The sequence below is a fragment of the Vulpes vulpes genome, chromosome 12, assembly GCF_048418805.1.
Source record: "Vulpes vulpes isolate BD-2025 chromosome 12, VulVul3, whole genome shotgun sequence".
Classification (NCBI taxonomy): domain Eukaryota; kingdom Metazoa; phylum Chordata; class Mammalia; order Carnivora; family Canidae; genus Vulpes; species Vulpes vulpes.
In genome coordinates, this window is record NC_132791.1 from 178,640,253 (window position 1) to 178,657,342 (window position 17,090).

Genomic DNA, 17,090 nt, shown 5'->3' on the forward strand with positions numbered 1-17,090 from the left:
TTTTCCCCTCACTAGTACTTACAGGGTTTCATTTTTTACATGTAAATTCATGATCCGTTTGAGTATATTCTTCTATATGTGAGCTATGAATTTAAGTTTATCTTTTGAAATGACTGCCCAGCTTCCCAGCATCGTTTATTAAGAAGTCTATCACTGCCTCTGAGATTCAAGATGCCACCTTTATCATACACTAAATTTCCATCTGTATTTAGGTTCATTTCTGCACTTTCTATCCCACTGGTCTGTCTATTCATGTGCCACGGCCACATGTTGTAATTACAGAGACTTTATGGTTTGTTTTAATGTCTGGTGAACGAACACTAAAAGACCTTCTCCCCTTTTCAATGTTTCCCTAGATACACTGCCAGGCTTACTTTTCATATGAACCTTTCTATCAATAAACCACGTCCCTCTAAACAACTCCAAGAAGTAAGAAGTCACCAGAAACTTCCTAAAAGACACCTTCAATGCCCAGAGAGTTCCTCTGGCCCAACTATCAACACAGGCAAAATCTGGCTCCCAGCACCAATAATAAGCTAATAATAATAAGACCCTGTGGGGTCTTACTCTTCCTGCTGAAGATGTTTCACTTGGACTGGAAGCCCAAAAACCAGTTCCTAGGAGTCATCTGGAGTCTCAAGTGCATGGTATGCTTCCTAGCGGGCCCAGCTGGGGGTCCCATCCACAGATAAAGAAATCCTTCTCCTCTAAAGAGCTGGATGTCACAGACCACCTGTCATCTCTATGATGTCCATGGTCACACCAAAACAAAGATGCAGGCTCCATCAGGATGCTCCACCACAGCCTCACCCAGGAGCACCTCCCGTGCTACCCCACCCCCCAGCCCATGATTCCACATCCAGTTCCCTGAGACCTACTGTGAAGATACCATCTGTGCTTTCCCCAAATAAGAACTTCCTTTTGCCCAAGAGGGTGCATGCAGACAACAATCTGAGATTTGGGGTTTTCTTTCTTTTTTTTTTTTTTAAGATTTTATTTATTGATTCATGAGACACAGAAAGAGAGAGAGAGAGAGAGGCAGACACACAGGCAGAGGGAGAAGCAGGCTCCACACAGGGAGCCTGATGTGGGACTTGATCCCGGGTCTCCAGGATCACACCCTGGGCTGAAAGCAGGCACCAAACCGCTAAGCCACCCAGGCTGCCCAGGTTTGAGGTTTTCAAACACTGTCTGACTGCTACAAAGACCACTGCCTTCTATAGAATGATCTTAGTTCAGCTCCTACCAGCTGTATAAGTAACTCAGAAATATATGATGAATTTAACGCTGTAAATCAGTACTTATTTTGTGGGTGAAGAGCAACCATTCCCCAGTTACTTTGATGTGTAGTCGGTTTGGAAGCCAAGGGAATGTAACTGACCGGGCTGGGCTGCGGCAGCTCTGGGGGCTGCTCCTACTCCCTACAGGGTGCCCTTGAGAACAGCTGGACTCTCCATACCAGGTAGTGAGTAGGGGAGCTCAGCAAAGCCAGAGAAGGCTCTCCAGCTCACACTGCTTCAAAGGATCAGTGACAAGCAACAGTCACCGCAGCTGCCTCTCCATGCTAGGCGAATGCTGCACCTCTAGAATAGTATCTCCCTTCAATCTTCAGCAGCCCAGGGAGGCAGACACAGGTATGATCGCCATTTTATGAGAATAGAGGGGTTAAAACAACCAACCACAGCAGACCCGGAGATGAACAGAGGCACCTCACTCCAGCAGCCGCACACGGTTGTCTCCAAAACCTGGTCTTCTAAGGGCATTATGAGAAGTGCAAGGCAGAGGACTCGTCCCCAGGCCCCTAGGTTGCATGGCCACAGTCCAGGGAACTTAGGGGACGCTGGTATCCTAAAATAAGCTGCAAGGGATTCACCTAGTTGCTTCACAGAGGAGAAACAAACCCAGAAAGTGAAGAGACTTTCTTCAGATCACAAAGCCAGTGAAAGTCCAAGCAAAGACCAGAGTCCAGGTCTCAAAGGCAAGGCTCCTGGCATCCCCGCAAAGCATGTAGGTGTTAGAGGTGATGCAAGGCTGCCCCCTGGAGGAAGGGTAGCAAAACTGCAGGTATTCCTTCCTGAGACCCTGGGCAGCTTCACTTTGCTTGCTGGTGGACTTCATGACCTTGGCCCTCCCTGGGGGCCAGGTGGGGGTGGTTCTCCCTTCCCTACTGGTGCCCCCCTGTGGAATCCTCAGGACCCCCTATCTGGGGCCCAGTACACACAAAGCAGTTTTCCCACTCACTGCGTCCCTGAAATCAGGGCCTCAAGGAACACCTAGAGAGAATGGCTCTTCATTTCTCTAAGAGGCACTGGGATGGGTGCAGAATCTGAGACAGTAAACCTGTCCGTCTCCCCAGAGGTGATAACTTGCTGGGTGTCTCAAATACAATCTCTGGTGACCCGAGGGCTGGAATGGAAACAGAGGGGAGGACTAAAGAATCAAGGGAGGGGCTCGTGGCAGGCATTGTAGCTGAGCTAAGTGTGAGGAGGGGCTGATTTCAGAAATGAAGAAGCCAGTAAGAAAGTCCCAGGGAAACAGAGAAGACAGGGCCACCCCCCCACCCCCGGCTCACATCCCCTGGTGCCTGCATTTCCCCTCAGTTCCCTGCCCACCCAAGTTTTGGGGCGGGAGGGATCTCCAACATTGACTCCTTACAATAAGCCCGTACCTTCTGCTGCACCTGCCTCTGCTCTCAGACCCTCCACTCTCAGTAAGCTAAAACTAGTTCTTCTGTACCTGTGGCAGAGGGCCCAGAAAAATCCAAACCAACCTCTGCCCCAAAGAAAGAGAAGTCATCTCAGGGGAAGAGCAAAGGTTTCAAAGAAGTGACCAAGAGCAAGAAATATCTCTGCTTGGGAAGCTTGGCTGGCTCAGCGGGTAAGCATCTGCCTTCGGCTCTGGGTGTGATCCCATGGTCCCCGGATCAAGTTCCCCATCAGGCTCCCTGCATGGGGCCTGCTTCTTCCTCTGCCTGTGTCTCTGCCTCTCTCTCTCTCTCTGTCTCTCATGAATACATAAATAAAATCTTGAAAGAAAGAAAAGAAAAGAAAAGAAAAGAAAAGAAAAGAAAAGAAAAGAAAAAAGAAAGAAAGAAAGAAAGAAAGAAAGAAAGAAAGAAAGAAAGAAAGAAAGAAAGATCTCTGCTAGCTCCAGGCTGCTGTGCAAGAGGAGCCCAGGAAACAGATTAGGATGAGTGGGCAGGGGGGAGAAAGGCAGGAAGGCCCTGCAGACTCACGGTGGGAGAGGTAGAGGGAGCTCAGGCTTCACAGCTCTAGGGGTGCCTGGGAACCCCTTCTGCTGTTGGTTTCCACCTCCTATTCTGGGAGAACTTGTGCCACCCCTGGATGAAAGGGAGAAGCCACAAAGGCAAGGTCGGGTAGCAGCTGAGAGAAAAACAAACCCAAGCCCCTGACTCCCGTGCAGGGCTGTTTGCTCAGTGCAGCCTCTCCCACCAGCTGCCAGCTGCGGGTCTGGGCAGGAGATGGTAGCCGAGGGTGGCTTGGGGTGGAGCCCAGAGCCCCCACCGCCCCCCACTGAATGTGGTGTACTTAGGGGTGCCTCAGATCCCGTCCGTGGGTCACAGATCATGCAGTCAATAGAAGAGGCAACTGAGAGCAATCTGGAAGCACAGGATACCCTACCGGCACTTACTGCTCTGAGAAACCAGGAAAGGAAGAGGGAATCCGTGTGAACTGTGGTACAAGGATCACCTGAAACCTGTTTCCAATCAGCACCAAAACCCTTGAAGGCGCAAGTACCCGGAAGCGGCGAGTCCTACCAGATACAAAAACATGTGGTTACTCTGCCCAAAGCAAGAATTCCCCGAGGGCTGGGGCGCGAACACGCCGACAAGGCCTGCAGTCATCTTACCCCATAATAACGGGGCACGAGTGGGGGGGACAGGCGGCCATTCCCTGGGAGCCCCCCGCTGGGCATCCGCAGCAGAAACTTCCCTGCAGGAATGGGGGGGGGGGGGGTAAGGCGGGGGGGGGGGGTAAGGCGGGGGGGGGGGGTAAGGCGGGCGGGCGGGCGTCCTGGGGACCGCTGTGCGTCGTGCCCACCCAGCCCTCTGCCCGCCCGCTCGGGGAACGGCGTCGCTCGTCGGCCCTTCAGGACGAGATGCCCCCGCATGTAACAAGGGAGCAAGTCACGGAGAAGAGAATCCGAAACCTCAGAGTAGTCACCACAGATTCTTCCCTGTTGTCCTACTGAACCCACACCCCAAGGGCCTTCTGGAGTCTTCCCTCCCGCCCCCGCCCCCGCCCGGTCCCCGCCGGGTCCCCGCCCGCCCCTCGCGCAGGGGCGCCCCCTGCCGCCCGCCCCCGCCCCGCGGGTGAGCTCCGCCAGCCTGAGGTGCTCCCGCGGCCAGCAGCCGCCCTCAGGACGACACCCCGGCCCCGAGGGCCCCGCACCTGCCCCGCGCGCCCGCGGGGTCCCCCTCGGAGCCCCCCCCCCCCGGGTTACCGGGAGAAGCCGACGCGCGGGCGCGGCTCGGGCGGCGGAAGGGGCCGTCGGCGCCTCCCTGGCCGGGAAAGGGGCCCTCCGGCGCAGCGGCCCTCTTGGCGCAGTGGGCAGCGCGTCAGTCTCATAATCTGAAGGTCCTGAGTTCGAGCCTCAGAGAGGGCACGGCGTTTTGCTGTGCCGCGGGGCGAGGCTGCTGGAAGCCCCCGGGGAGCAGGACGCCGCCCGGCCGAGAAGCGGGGACGCAGCGCAGGCGGGAGGAAGGACGGGCCGCCCGCGCCCGGAGCACGGAGCCGTAAGTGAGGCGGCGCGGCGCGGGGAGGCGGACGGAGCGTGGCCCGGGCACGCGGTTGCTTTTGCGGCATCCGAGGAAGTGCGCTGCGGGCCGCGGGCCGGTCGCCCCGCCTCGTCTGCTGCCCGGAGGCCGCGTCCCCCGCGCCGTCCCGGCTTCTCCCGAGGCTGCACCGTCGCTCCGCTGCAGACCCGCCTGGCGGGGGGCGGGGGAGCACCTGGGCAGCCGCCCCCCCCCGGGTCCCCGGACGGCCAGGGGGGCGCCGGCAGGTGACCCAGGCCGCGCCCCGTGCCCCGGCGGAGCCCCGCGAGCTTCGGGATTCCGTCCACCGGGGCCTCGAGGACTGGGGTTTCGTCCCCGTTCATTCTTTACGAGTCTATTTCTTCTTCTTTTCCAAGATAGAGAAATTTCTAGTTTTCTTCTCTTGATTCACTTCTGTCTTAAAGGGTCGCGTGGTGGTCACAGGGATATGGTTTGAGGCGGGGCTCCCGAGCCAACGGTTAAGAATTGTTGAGAGGTTTTTGGTGCAAAAAAGGTGGTTTTACTATAGGGCCTGGGCGGGGCCCGTGGGCGGAACGAGCGGCGCTAGGATTTTTGAGCAGCATTCCTTACGCACTTTGCGGTCGGGGGAGGGAAAGATAAGGAAGTTTCCAAAAGTATTTTCATATGTTAAAGAAGATTTACGGGATCCTGGAGACCTGGTTGTGGTCAGGCCGAGGGTGTTTTTCCCTCTAGCAAAGCATCCACTGTAAGACACCTGGGAGCTCGCACGAATGTCCTACTCCGCCCGCCTCAAGTGCTTCACTGGGCTGCAAGTTGTAAGGAAATCTAATTTGATCTACATTTCTTTTGCCTTTGTTCTTCACAACAACAAAATATTTTTAGTATATTTTAAACTTTTTATGTTCTATATTTTATATTTTTATATCTTTTAAAAATTATTTTTATTTTATATTATTTTTATTCTTTTTTTATTCCTTATTATTATTATTATTATTATTATTAAGTAAGCCCCACAACCCCCAGAGGGGCTTAAACTCACTGCCCTGAGGTTGAGTCACGTGCTCGACCAACTGAGCCAGCCAGGTGCCCTGGTCATAGAATATAGTCTGTAAGAATTAAATCCTCTGAAATTGACAGCTCAGTGTTTGGTTGCATTTTGTAAATGCTTTTTTTCTGAATGTGGGAAAAAATATTCTGTACTGGTTGTATGCATTGTATTGTTTCCTACTCACGTTAATCTTCTGTATTCTCTTTTAAAATCTTCTGTGTTTTTTTTTTTTTTTTTAAGATTTTATTTATTTATTTATTCATGATAGAGAGAGGCGGAGACACAGGCAGAGGGAGAAGCAGGCTTCATGCCGGGAGCCCGACACAGGACTCAAGTCCGGGACTCCAGGATTACACCCTGGACCAAAGGCAGGTGCCAAACCGCTGAGCCACCCAGAGATCCCCACCTTCTGTTATTTTTAAGACTTCTGTTTGAACTATTGGTTATTGATAGATTTTTTCTATTTTTGTCAATTTGTATATATTTGTTATAATTACATATTTTTATATGTATGCAAAATATAATATATATTTATGCATTAATAAATGCATAAAGCATAGAATTCTTGTATCTCCGTTGTGAATTGAACCTGAACACTTATAAAATGTTCACCTTTGCTGCAAATATTGCTCTTTTTTTTAAGATTTTATTTACTCATGAGAGACACAGAGAGAGAAAAGCAGGCTCCATGCAGGGTGCCCGACCTGGGACTCGATCCTGGGTCTCCAAGATCACACCCTGGGCTGAAGGCAGTGCTAAACCACTGAGCCACCTGGGCTGCCGTGCTTTTTATTTTAAACTGCATGTGGTGGGCAGCCCCGGTGACGCAGCGGTTTGGCGCCACCTGCAGCCCAGGGCGTGATCCTGGAGACCCCGGATCTGTCCCAAGTCGGGCTCCCTGCATGGAGCCTGCTTCTCCCTCTGCCTGTGTCTCCGCCTCTCTCTCTCTCTCTCTGTGTGTCTATGAATAAATAAATAAAATCTTAAAAAAAAAAAAAAAAACTACATGTGGTCTAATAGTAATATATCAGTTTACTTTGATTTAGTGTGTACAAGAAAGCATCTTTTTCCATAAGTTTCATACTTTCGGTCAGTATCCTTGTTTTAATGTCTCCTTTAAACACATACACTGGAGCAGCTACCTTTGGCTCAGGTCGTGATCCTGGAGTCTGGGATTGAGTCCTGCATCCCCTGTAGGGACCTTGCTTCACCCTCTGCCTGTCTCTGCCTCTCTCTCATGAATAAATAAATAAAATCTTAAAATAATAATAATAATAAATAAACACCTACATTTGTTATATTTTTAATCCAGTCTAATAACCCCTACAGGTTAATAGGAATATATACTCTATTCAAATTTAACATAATTACTGACATGTTTGAATTCAAATCTACCATTTTAATAAGGTTTCCCTTTTTGTTCTGCCTGTTGTCTGTTGCACTTTTATTTTTGTTTCAAGTTTTTATTTAAATTCTAATTAGTTGAGACGTCTGGGTGGCTCAGCGGTTGAGCATCTGCCTTCAGCTCAAGGCATGATCCCTGGGGTCCCAGGATAGAGTCCCGGATCCAGGGATGGAGTCCCGGATTCAGCTCCTTGCAAGCCTGCTTCTCCCTCTGCCTGTGTCTCTGCCTCTCTCTCTCTCTGTCTCATGAATAAATAAAAAAACTTTTAAAAAAATTCTAATTAGTTAAAATATATCTTTTCTTTTGGATTGCTTTATTCTTATATTAATAGATTAATATCAAATTAAATAATGAGTTAATAGATTGTATTGATTGTAAATACTAATATTAATGTTATACTTGTTTATGCCAGCATTTTCCCTCTTTTTTTGAAAACTATATCCTTGTTTAATATTCTTTTAGTAATTAACCTAGAAATTTCAATGCTACTACTTGACTTATGAAAACTACTACTAACAGGGGTTTTTACCTTTTTTTAAGTTATCTCTGTGCCCAACGTGGGGCTCAAACTCACAACCCTGAGAGATCGAGTCGCATGCTCTATGGACTTAGCCGGCAAGCACCCCAGGACTTATACCTTCCAGAAAAAATTTTAGAATTCTTTTACTTTATCACTCCAGTTATTACTCTCCCAAGTTACATGCTTTTTTCTTGTTTCAGTTCTCTTGGACACATGCCTAAGAGTGGGGTTGCTGGGTCACATGGTGATGCTATGTTTAGCATTTTGAGCTACCAATTATTGTTCAAAGCAGCTGCACCATTTGGGATTCCAGTTTCTCCACATCCTTACCAACACTTGCTGTTGTTGGTTTTATTCTAGCCCTCCTAGCAGATGTGAAGTGGTATTTCCTTGTGGGTTTGATTTGTATTTTCCTAATGATGGTGAGCAGCCTTTCCCCTGCTTGCTGGTCAGCCATCAGTATACCTTCTTTGGAGAAATGTCTATTCAAATCCTTTGCCCTTTTAAAAATTGGTTTCCTTGTCTTCTTATTTTTGAGTTCTAAGAATTCTTTATATGTTTTGGATAGAAGCTCCTTACCAGAAGCAGGATTTGCAAATGTCCTCTCCCCTTCTGTGGGTTGTCTGCCCCTGTTCTTGATGGTCTCCCCTAGGTGCTCATTTTTTATTCTGATGAACTTTATTTTTGAAGAAATAAACATTGCAATTGGAGTTAAAGCTCCTTTTTTGTCACTTAATGACACAATTTCTCTCCCTACCTCCCCAGAGATTACTTCTATTCTAGATTTGATCTCTAATTTCCTAGTTGTTTTTTTAATCCTGTAAAATACACATAACAGAACTTATACCATCTTAACCATCTTGAGGTATACAGGTCAGTGGCATCGAGCACATCCACATGGCTGTGCCACCATCACCACCATCCATCCCCAGAGTCCCTCTCATCTTGCAACACTGAAACTCTGTCCCTGTCTAACACCAAGCTCCCATTTCTTGCTCTCTCTCAGGCCCTTGTAACCACATTCTGCTCTCTGGCTCTAGGAATCATCTAAGTACCTCATAGGACTAGAATCACAGTATATGTCCTTTTGGGATTGGCTTAGTTCACTTCCCACGCAATCTTCAAGGTTCATCACATTATAGCGGGTGTCAGAATTTCCTTCCTTTTAAAAGGCTGAATGATAACATTTTCTTGTGTGTCTGCATATTACATACACATCACATTTTGTTTGTCAATTCATCTTTCAGTGGACACTTGTTATAAATTTGTGTCTAGCCCAGTGGGCTAGATCTAGTGTTGACCTCTACCCTCTGTATCATATTTTTTAGTGGATTTTAATTACTCCTATTATTTAGAGACACACTAGCTATAGCAGGGGTCGGCAAACCTCAGCCAGCAGACCAAATATGGCCCACTGCCTGTTTTTATAAATAAAATTCTGCTGGAACACAGCCACGTGCATTTGTGCATTAATTGTCTATGGCTGCTTGCATGCTACAACAGCAGATTCTCACCAACAGCAGAGTTGGGTGACTGGGGCAAAAACCATAGGGCAGAGCCTAAACTATTCATACTTTAACCCTTTAAGTAAAAGTTTGTGGTTTCCAGGGCAATGGTAACAAATAGATTCCAAAATGTGTAACAGCTCAAACACCAGTTTACTTTTACCATACCATACCCCCAAAGCAGGCAGTTTTCTCCATGTTCAATTTGTGGACAAGGGATGCTTCCATCCCATGGCTCTGCAATCCACATGGGGCCTCCACGTCATTGCCTTGAGCTTGTAGACGCTACTACTCCTTTAGCCCCTGGTCCAGGAACAAGCCTCCTTCCTCACTCATGATCCATCGGCAAGAACGAGGTACCTGACAGTATCCCGGTACAAAGAGTGGCATACTTGGTCACCTCCTCCCAGTGGCAACCCTAAGCTACCAACTGTAGCTGTTTCAGCCACGCCAATACCAACAAGCAAGGCAGAATGGGCAAGGATAGAAGAGCAGGCCTCTACGGCTTGATGTCAGGAGCTGAGCTTTTTATGCCTGCAAAGGGCCAGACAAAATGCTACAGAACGCCAGAATGAAAATCAGGCCTTCGCAAGATTCGGGCAAAGCCAGGTGAGCTACAAGGAGAGAGCACCCTTCCTCGGGATATGGTTAAACCAGCTCATGGAGTCGTAACCTGGGTCAAGAATGGAGTGTTGTTGGTCTGCTGACTCCCTGATAGAGCCTGAAAGTTTGTACAGGTATGTACCTTTCTTCTTGAGCTTTCTGAAGGTTCCAAGAATTCTGACCACCGAAAAAAAGTTACAAACAAAACTAACTCTAGTCTAATATTCCTTTCCCACCCTGGAAGTTGCTGAGGGGGTTGTATGCAATCCATCCAATGAGTTTGTTATTTGAAAAAACTGACCACATATCAGGCCATTTTGGTTTTTGCTTTTCTATTTTGTTAATTATAAAGGCAAGTTTCCCCCACTGAAATGCAGAAATCAGTGGTAGAATAATAACAAAGAAAAACTCCTAAGCCATATCATAAAAACCTGAGAGCACAGACTAGGTGTGTACTGGGAGGAGGGAATGGCCAGATGACTGGCCATCGAGGGTAAGGTGGAGGTATCAGGGCATGAAGATGGTCATCCTCTCAGCCTGCCGGCCGCCTCTGGGTCTTCACCATCAGGAGCACAACATGCAAACTTCAGTACAAGAGCTGGTAAACCGTGGCACTATTCTTGGAGCCCGTGACCAGATACTGGTTGTCTGAAGACACATCACAACACAGAATATCCGTAGGCTCCTCTGCCTATAGGGAAAGAGAGGCCAAAAGAATGACCACAGGCAGCGGCCGGCACGGGCTAGAGATGAAAGCCTCACACGGGGCTGTTTCAAGGCAAAGGTTGGACCTGAGGTTCAGTCTGGAGAGCATGGGGCAGCTCTCAGGGCTCAAGGTGGAGCCTATGAGGTCACAGAACCTTGAGTCCTCATTCCCCTTCCTCTATTAAATGGCCCCAGATGCCAGCCCAGAGGTACTTTCTGGGACTGTCCTTGGGACCTGACCCACTAGGATCTGGGTCTACTAGTTCTGCTTGCCTGGGTTTGCGCATCCCTCCTCCCAATACCTGAAACAACCTTTGTAGAGAAGGTGCAGCTATGCAGTGGATCGACTCGTCCAGTGTGGTCACAAAATAGCTCCCTGGTGAAGGAAAGGCAGGTGGAGAGGCCAGAGACCAAGCTTGCATTCCAGTCCCAGCTCCATCCCCAAGATGACTAGGGAAAGGGCCACTCTTTCTCTGGCTCAGTGTGTGGGTCTATAAAAATCAGACCCAAGAGCCAAACCATTCCCTCATCTGGCCCTCCTGCCACATATGGGATCATAGTCAGTATCACTGAGCAAAGGACAATCAGACGGGGCATTAGGCCTCTTCTGCCCACCTGAGTCTCCAGGCTGCTGTTCAGTGTATGAAGGCACTCAGAGAGCCAGAAAGGAGAGGGACAGGAGACAGGAGACAGGTAGGGCACCAGGTCACAGAGGGAGAGGCAGCGGTGGGGAAGGAAGACGTGGATGCGAAGGTAAGAGCGGTAGGGAAACGGACACCTGGGTCTCCACTTGGCCAGGGCCTGAGGCTGGAAAGGGAGGAACAGAGCCTGAAACCAGGCTGGGCCCAGACTCTGTAGATGAGCGGACATCTTGTGGTACGACGGGACCCCTAGAGGAGGTCGTCTGGCTTCTACTCACCACAGGAGGCAAACTTGAGGTTGTGGTGGTTGACGTATTTATGAAGGACTGCCTTGAACTTCTCTCTCCGATGTGTATGGAGGATTATGATATCACTTGTTCTCAAGCCTACCAGCACCCATTCCTCACTAGGGTCGTGGGTAATGCTGAGGATCTGTGTGGAAGAAGGATGGAGTCACCACTCTGAACTGCCCACACCCCCATCATCTGTGCCCTCTCTTGAAACTCTGTCCCCACCCCTGCGAGCGCCCCCGGCTCCCAGCCACAGGGACTGCCCTCAGCCCAGCGGTGGCTGCCCAGATGCCCAGACACCTCATGCTGCAAATCGTGCTGCTGTAACCTCTGGTAGCTCCTCAGGTCCCAGGAATATAGTCTGGTGTCTTCACCTCCCGTCCAGAACTTATTGCCCACGATGTCCACACATCGGGACCCATATTCTGGGACTTCATGCTTCCTGATGGGAAAACAGTTCAGAGGTGCATGCACTGGCTAAACACCCGGAAGTCGTGGGCCCAGGAAGCCCCCAGCAGCACCCTGCATATATTCTCCACACACACTCACCTAGTCCTCCTGCACAGAGCGGGGAGGGAGGCCCAGAAAGGGATACCAGCTTTCCCAAAGACCTTACCATCAAGCCCTCCCCTAGATCGTACCTGATCAAGATCTGGTTCCGCAAATCCCAAATCTCGACAAATCCTTTGAAACAAGCCAAGCAGATCTGGGCATTGGAGGAGAGTGCCAGGGAATAGCACATGGGGCCCGTGGAGGCCAGCTGTGCCCTGATGCGGGGTGTGGGTGCCAGGTCCCAGAGAGTCAGGCTCCGGGACAGACCCCCAGTGATGAGGCTCCGCTCGTCAGGGAAGAGCTTGCAGGTGAGAACACAGTTCTGGCGGTCCTGTAGGAATAGTTCCCACCTTCACATCACCTCCTGGAGGCGTGGCCTCTGAGTCTCACGACAGAGGTCACATCTGGGTTCCCACGGTCTTTCCTGAACACCACTTACCTGCAGGTCCAGCTGGGCCTGCGGGGGCATGTTGCAGCTGTACAGAGCGCTCTTGTCCCACACCTTAATGTAGCCGTGGCCACATGTGTATACATGGTAAGTGGAGCTGATGGCAACGGCATAGACTTTCTTTCCGTGGCGGAGCCTGCCAACCTTCCAGGACCTCCGTGGGACCCTCTGCCTGACGACTGCTTCATCTGGAATTGGTGGCTGGGGAGAGGAGAAAGTGGGTGGCCAGCAAAGGGCACAGTCAAGGCCTCCTGTCATCCATGCGCAACAGCCTGCCCCATCCTCTGACTGTTCACCTGACAGCTCTTCCTGACCCAGGGCGAAACCATGTCCTCATCTGGGGACCCAACCATCAACAACCTTTTGCACTAGCTGCATGGTGCCAGGCTTCCCTCCTGGATACACAGGCCATGTTCTGAGATAATTCTGTGTGCCAGCAGTAAGAGCAGGACCAGCTAGGAACCCCCTCCCCCCCCCCACTGCCCCTCAGACACAGCTCTAGAAGAGGTGACACTATGAGCCAAAGGCTCTAAACGCTGGTGGTGAGAGCTGGGCAGCCTAGTTCAAAAGAAGCAGGGATGGGATGTCTGGGTGGCTTAGTGGTTGTTGAACAGCTGCCTTTGGCTCAGGTCCTGATCCTGGGGTCAAGGATCAAGTCCCACATCAGGCTCCCTATAGGGAGCCTGCTTCTCCCTCTGCCTGTGTCTCTGCCTCTCTCTCTCTCTCTCTCTGTGTGTGTGTGTGTGTGTATGTCTCTCATGAATAAACAAATAAAATCTTTAAAAAAAGAAAAAAGGCAGAGAGCTACAGGAAACCCACCACCTATGGGAAAGAGAACGAGGACACATTGCATGTCCTCACCTTCTCTTACTAGCTTCTTGTTTTGGGAGGTAGTAGGGAAGGTAAAGATCCCAAGTTTAGAAAAATAATACACTTACAATTGCCCTGAGGAATGACCAAACTTCTTCACTGGGCGGAGGCGAAGGGCAAGCCTGGCCTGCAGGGAAAAACCAACACCCACCTGCTCACAGAGAGGGCAGCCAACAGCAACAGATTCAAGGGGAAGGTTGCTTTCCTGACACCAGGCCTCGTGCCTTGTCCCCCCCCCCCCCCCCGTGAGGCCCAGCCTTGCCACCTTCCCTGCCCACGTGACCCAGCTGAGACTTACCAAATTCGGGTCCTGGCGGGAAGCTATGACACATGGAGAGGAGGGGGGACACAGTGTGATCGGGAGAGCTCTGTGCTAGGATCCCCCCTCCCATCACCAGTTGGGTTCAAGCAAGACCCACCTGGGGTTCAGCTCTGCTGCTGCTTCTGGCTCTGCCTCAGAGAGCCAACTGGCCTGGAGCTCAGATCTGTCTGGAGTCTGGAGGACCCACTGCTGCTGATAAACTGGGTCATGCTGCGTCGGGGACCCCAGAAGCTGCTGGGGTGTCCCATACACCCCCTCAGGTTGGGTCTGTGCTTGGTCTTCATCCTGGGAAATGCCAGAGCTTTCCGGCATGTTGCTTCCCTCCTCTGGCTCATCATATATACTAAGTATACTAAATAACGCCTCTTCCTTCTCTCTACTCATGTTCTCAGATCGGTGAAGTGTCTGAGCCACGGGGTTCTAGGGCTTGAGAAAGGAGCCCATCAAACAGCACCTGGGTGACCAATTTGTCCTGAGCCCCTGTAGCAAGAGAGAACAGATACAGTATACATGCACACTGTTTAGGATCTATTTACAAGGGTCTGAGAACACTCTCAGGTCAAGAACAGTTCTCAGATCAAGAGTGATGAGAGCATTCAAAAGGTTGACTGCTGAATCATGTTTTATCCTAAATGCTGGAAGTGATGGTGTTAAAGGTGAAAGTTTCACGCACCCGTTTTGAGATGTTAGCAGCAGGTGTTATGTTTTTCCTTCTAGACGCACAGATGGCGTTTCCAGTCCTACAAAATCAAAGTCACCCTTTCATCTGGCAATATACCTCTCAAATGAGGACTCCTCCCCAGTGTGAACATGGGGCAACAGGAAACTCTACTCAGGTCACAGGCTCTTTTTCCTGCCTTGAGGCAACAACAGTGGAAGCACCCCAAGGTGTCATGCAAATGTGACATTCCATTTGGAGGGGCAAGGTCACACAATGACGGAGAAGTTGGCTGGTGGGGATATTCTTCTCTCCTACTCTATGGGATATCCTGAGAACTGAATGGAATTATGTGTGTAGGATACTCAGAATTACATAAGGCTAGGGACAGACCCTCACCAAATGGCTGCAAGGGCAGTTATCTGTGGGCTGCACTGGGGACCAGAGCTTTGAGGATTTAAGGCCGTCCTCCAGGCTGCCTGACAGGTAGCTCGAGCAGGCCTGGGGAACTGTTGTATGGCCAGACTCTGCTACTCTGGACACTCTGAGGTCTCACTCTGCATATGGCCTAGAACCAAACACTTTATACGTAGTTGATCCCATTTCACCCAGATGACTGCGTGAGCTGCATTTTACAGATTTTAAGAACTGAAGCTCAGGAGAACAGATAACTAAAAAGCACAGGGAAAAGGTTCAAATCCCTGTTACTCCCCCACCCCCTAACCCGAGTCTGGCTCTGAACAGTCACCTTCCCTACCTCCCTGTGAGAAGAGGGAAGACACACTCACTGTGGGCACAGATGCAGTTGCCCTCTGACTTAACACTTAAATATAGGCAAAATGATGTACCAGCTGAAGTGCTGTGACAGCAGATGATATAGACAAGTCCCACAGCCACAGGAAGGGACTGGTGACATGTTACAGTACGGTACGTGCATAATGTGGAATACTACACAACTGTTAACGATAATAAGGACACATCTGCAAGGACCAGGAAGTTTTCTAGGTGTGTTCATGAGGGGAGAGGTGGATCCAAGGCTCAGACAAAGTGCATAACATGCAGCTTCGGTGTAAAGGAAGGATGGCAATCTGAACCTATCTTTGCATATGTTTGTATGCACATAAGAAATTAGGAAGAGTAGTGGCCTTTGGGAATGCAAATTGACATAGCGACAAGAACTAGAGGAAGATTTGCCTCTGCCCAACTCAGGAGAATTTTTGTACCTGTGTAGCTCTTTGAACCTAAGTTTAAAGTTGTCAGACCTTGAATGTTTTTCTCCACCCAATCCACTTTCTTATCTTCCGCCAAATGATAATTTGGGGTCCTTGTGATGCTTAGTTACTTGTTTAAATAATTTAACAAATTCACCCTGACTTGCATCAGGTTCCTTTTAAGTGGGTGGAAGCTCACAGCACACACCAACCAGTGTGACGAGGATGGGCAGGGAGGGACCAGCAAGCTGCCCTTGGGTAAAGCTTAAAGGCAGTGAGGCCATTTAGTCAGAATTTCACAGATGAAGAGGATTTCACCCTAAGAGTAAGACAAGACTTTCTAGAAAGAGCAGTAGAAAGGGTCCATATGACTGAATCCCACTCTGCTCTATCCCCAGAGCTGGGAATGCAGAGACCACTCCCCTCCCCTCACCAGGGAATTCTTATGCAAGTTTCAATACAAAATGCTAGTGCTGGGCGTCCATCCGGTCACCGACCCCCCCCCCCCCCAGGAGGAAACTCACCCTGAAGGCAGAAGGTCAAACCCCCAGAGAAGGGGAAGCAGAACTGAGACCTAATCCGTGCGGTGCCGGTGCCAGTGCCAGTGCTGGGACACTCCCTCCCACACCCAGCACCCAGGCACTGCCCCACTCCCACCCAGGCCTGCTGTTTTTACACCTTAGCCTAATTGATAATCAAGCTCTGGGTTAGAACCTGCATTAAGTATCTTCCCGGGCATGGCCTCAACCTCCCATTTCCAATTAGCCCCCCAATCCTTGGAAGAGGGATGGGACAGGGGTCTCCCGAGGGAAGTCCTGGCAGGAGGCTAGATGGAGCAACAAAGTTTTAGGGGGTAAGTCTCTGGATCGGGTTCAGGCCGCCCGCAAGAGCCAGTGTTGGCGCAGAGACGGAGAGCTGGTTAGGCTGTCCCCAAGAGCCCGTGCGGGTGCTTATCTCCAGGTGCATCCCCTTAGGGTTATGACGGGAGGGGGGGCACTAGTCCTCCTCTGGGGCCCCGACTGAGCCTGGCTCTGTGATCATTCATCTTTCATCAGAGTCTCTGAAACGGAACGCCACGGAGGCCTTTCTTCTCATTGGCTGTCTCATCCGGCAGCTCTTAAATTTGAGTACTCATCAGAACCTGGAGAGCAAGGCCCACCCCAGAGACTGAATCTGTAGGAATGGGGTGGGGACCCAGATGGTATTTCTAACAACTTCCAGGGTGCCACATTTGAGAACCACTGCGAACCCCTGTGTCTGGTGGTCCCCTTCTGCAGGAGTGAAGGGGCAGTGAACCGCATCCCCTCTTGCTCTTCCCCTCCACGCACCCCCGGCCTCTGGCCCACCCATCCCACTGAACACGCTCTCACTTCTACTCTGGTTCCTTGCTCCCTTCTTTGGAAGCATCAGTCCTCAAATGGCCACTGCATCCAGAGAAATCTTTTACTATCTCTGACCTCTAATCTCCAAAGCTCTCTGTCTCTCCCTTTCTCTCTTTTCCCATCATTTATGCACCCCTCATCCCTAAAACTTTTATGGTTGCCTGTGGCCTTCCA

At 50.3% G+C, this 17,090-nt stretch overlaps 1 protein-coding gene and 1 non-coding gene across 2 annotated transcripts; one reads left to right on the forward strand and one right to left on the reverse strand.

Annotated features, from left to right (window-relative positions):
- The first annotated feature begins 4,553 nt into the window (after positions 1–4,553).
- TRNAM-CAU (transfer RNA methionine (anticodon CAU)) lies at positions 4,554–4,626 on the forward strand. Its single transcript has one exon. It is a non-coding gene; the product is annotated as a tRNA-Met (tRNA).
- A 5,797-nt stretch (positions 4,627–10,423) lies between these two features.
- TLE7 (TLE family member 7) lies at positions 10,424–13,977 on the reverse strand. Its single transcript, XM_072731970.1, has 9 exons — positions 13,763–13,977; positions 13,642–13,664; positions 13,412–13,470; positions 12,465–12,674; positions 12,115–12,356; positions 11,774–11,915; positions 11,462–11,615; positions 10,845–10,918; positions 10,424–10,528 (listed from the first exon to the last, which is right to left on the reverse strand). Exons 1-9 carry the CDS (start codon positions 13,975–13,977, stop codon positions 10,424–10,426), a joined length of 1,224 nt encoding a protein of 407 aa, XP_072588071.1.
- Positions 13,978–17,090: the final 3,113 nt, after the last annotated feature.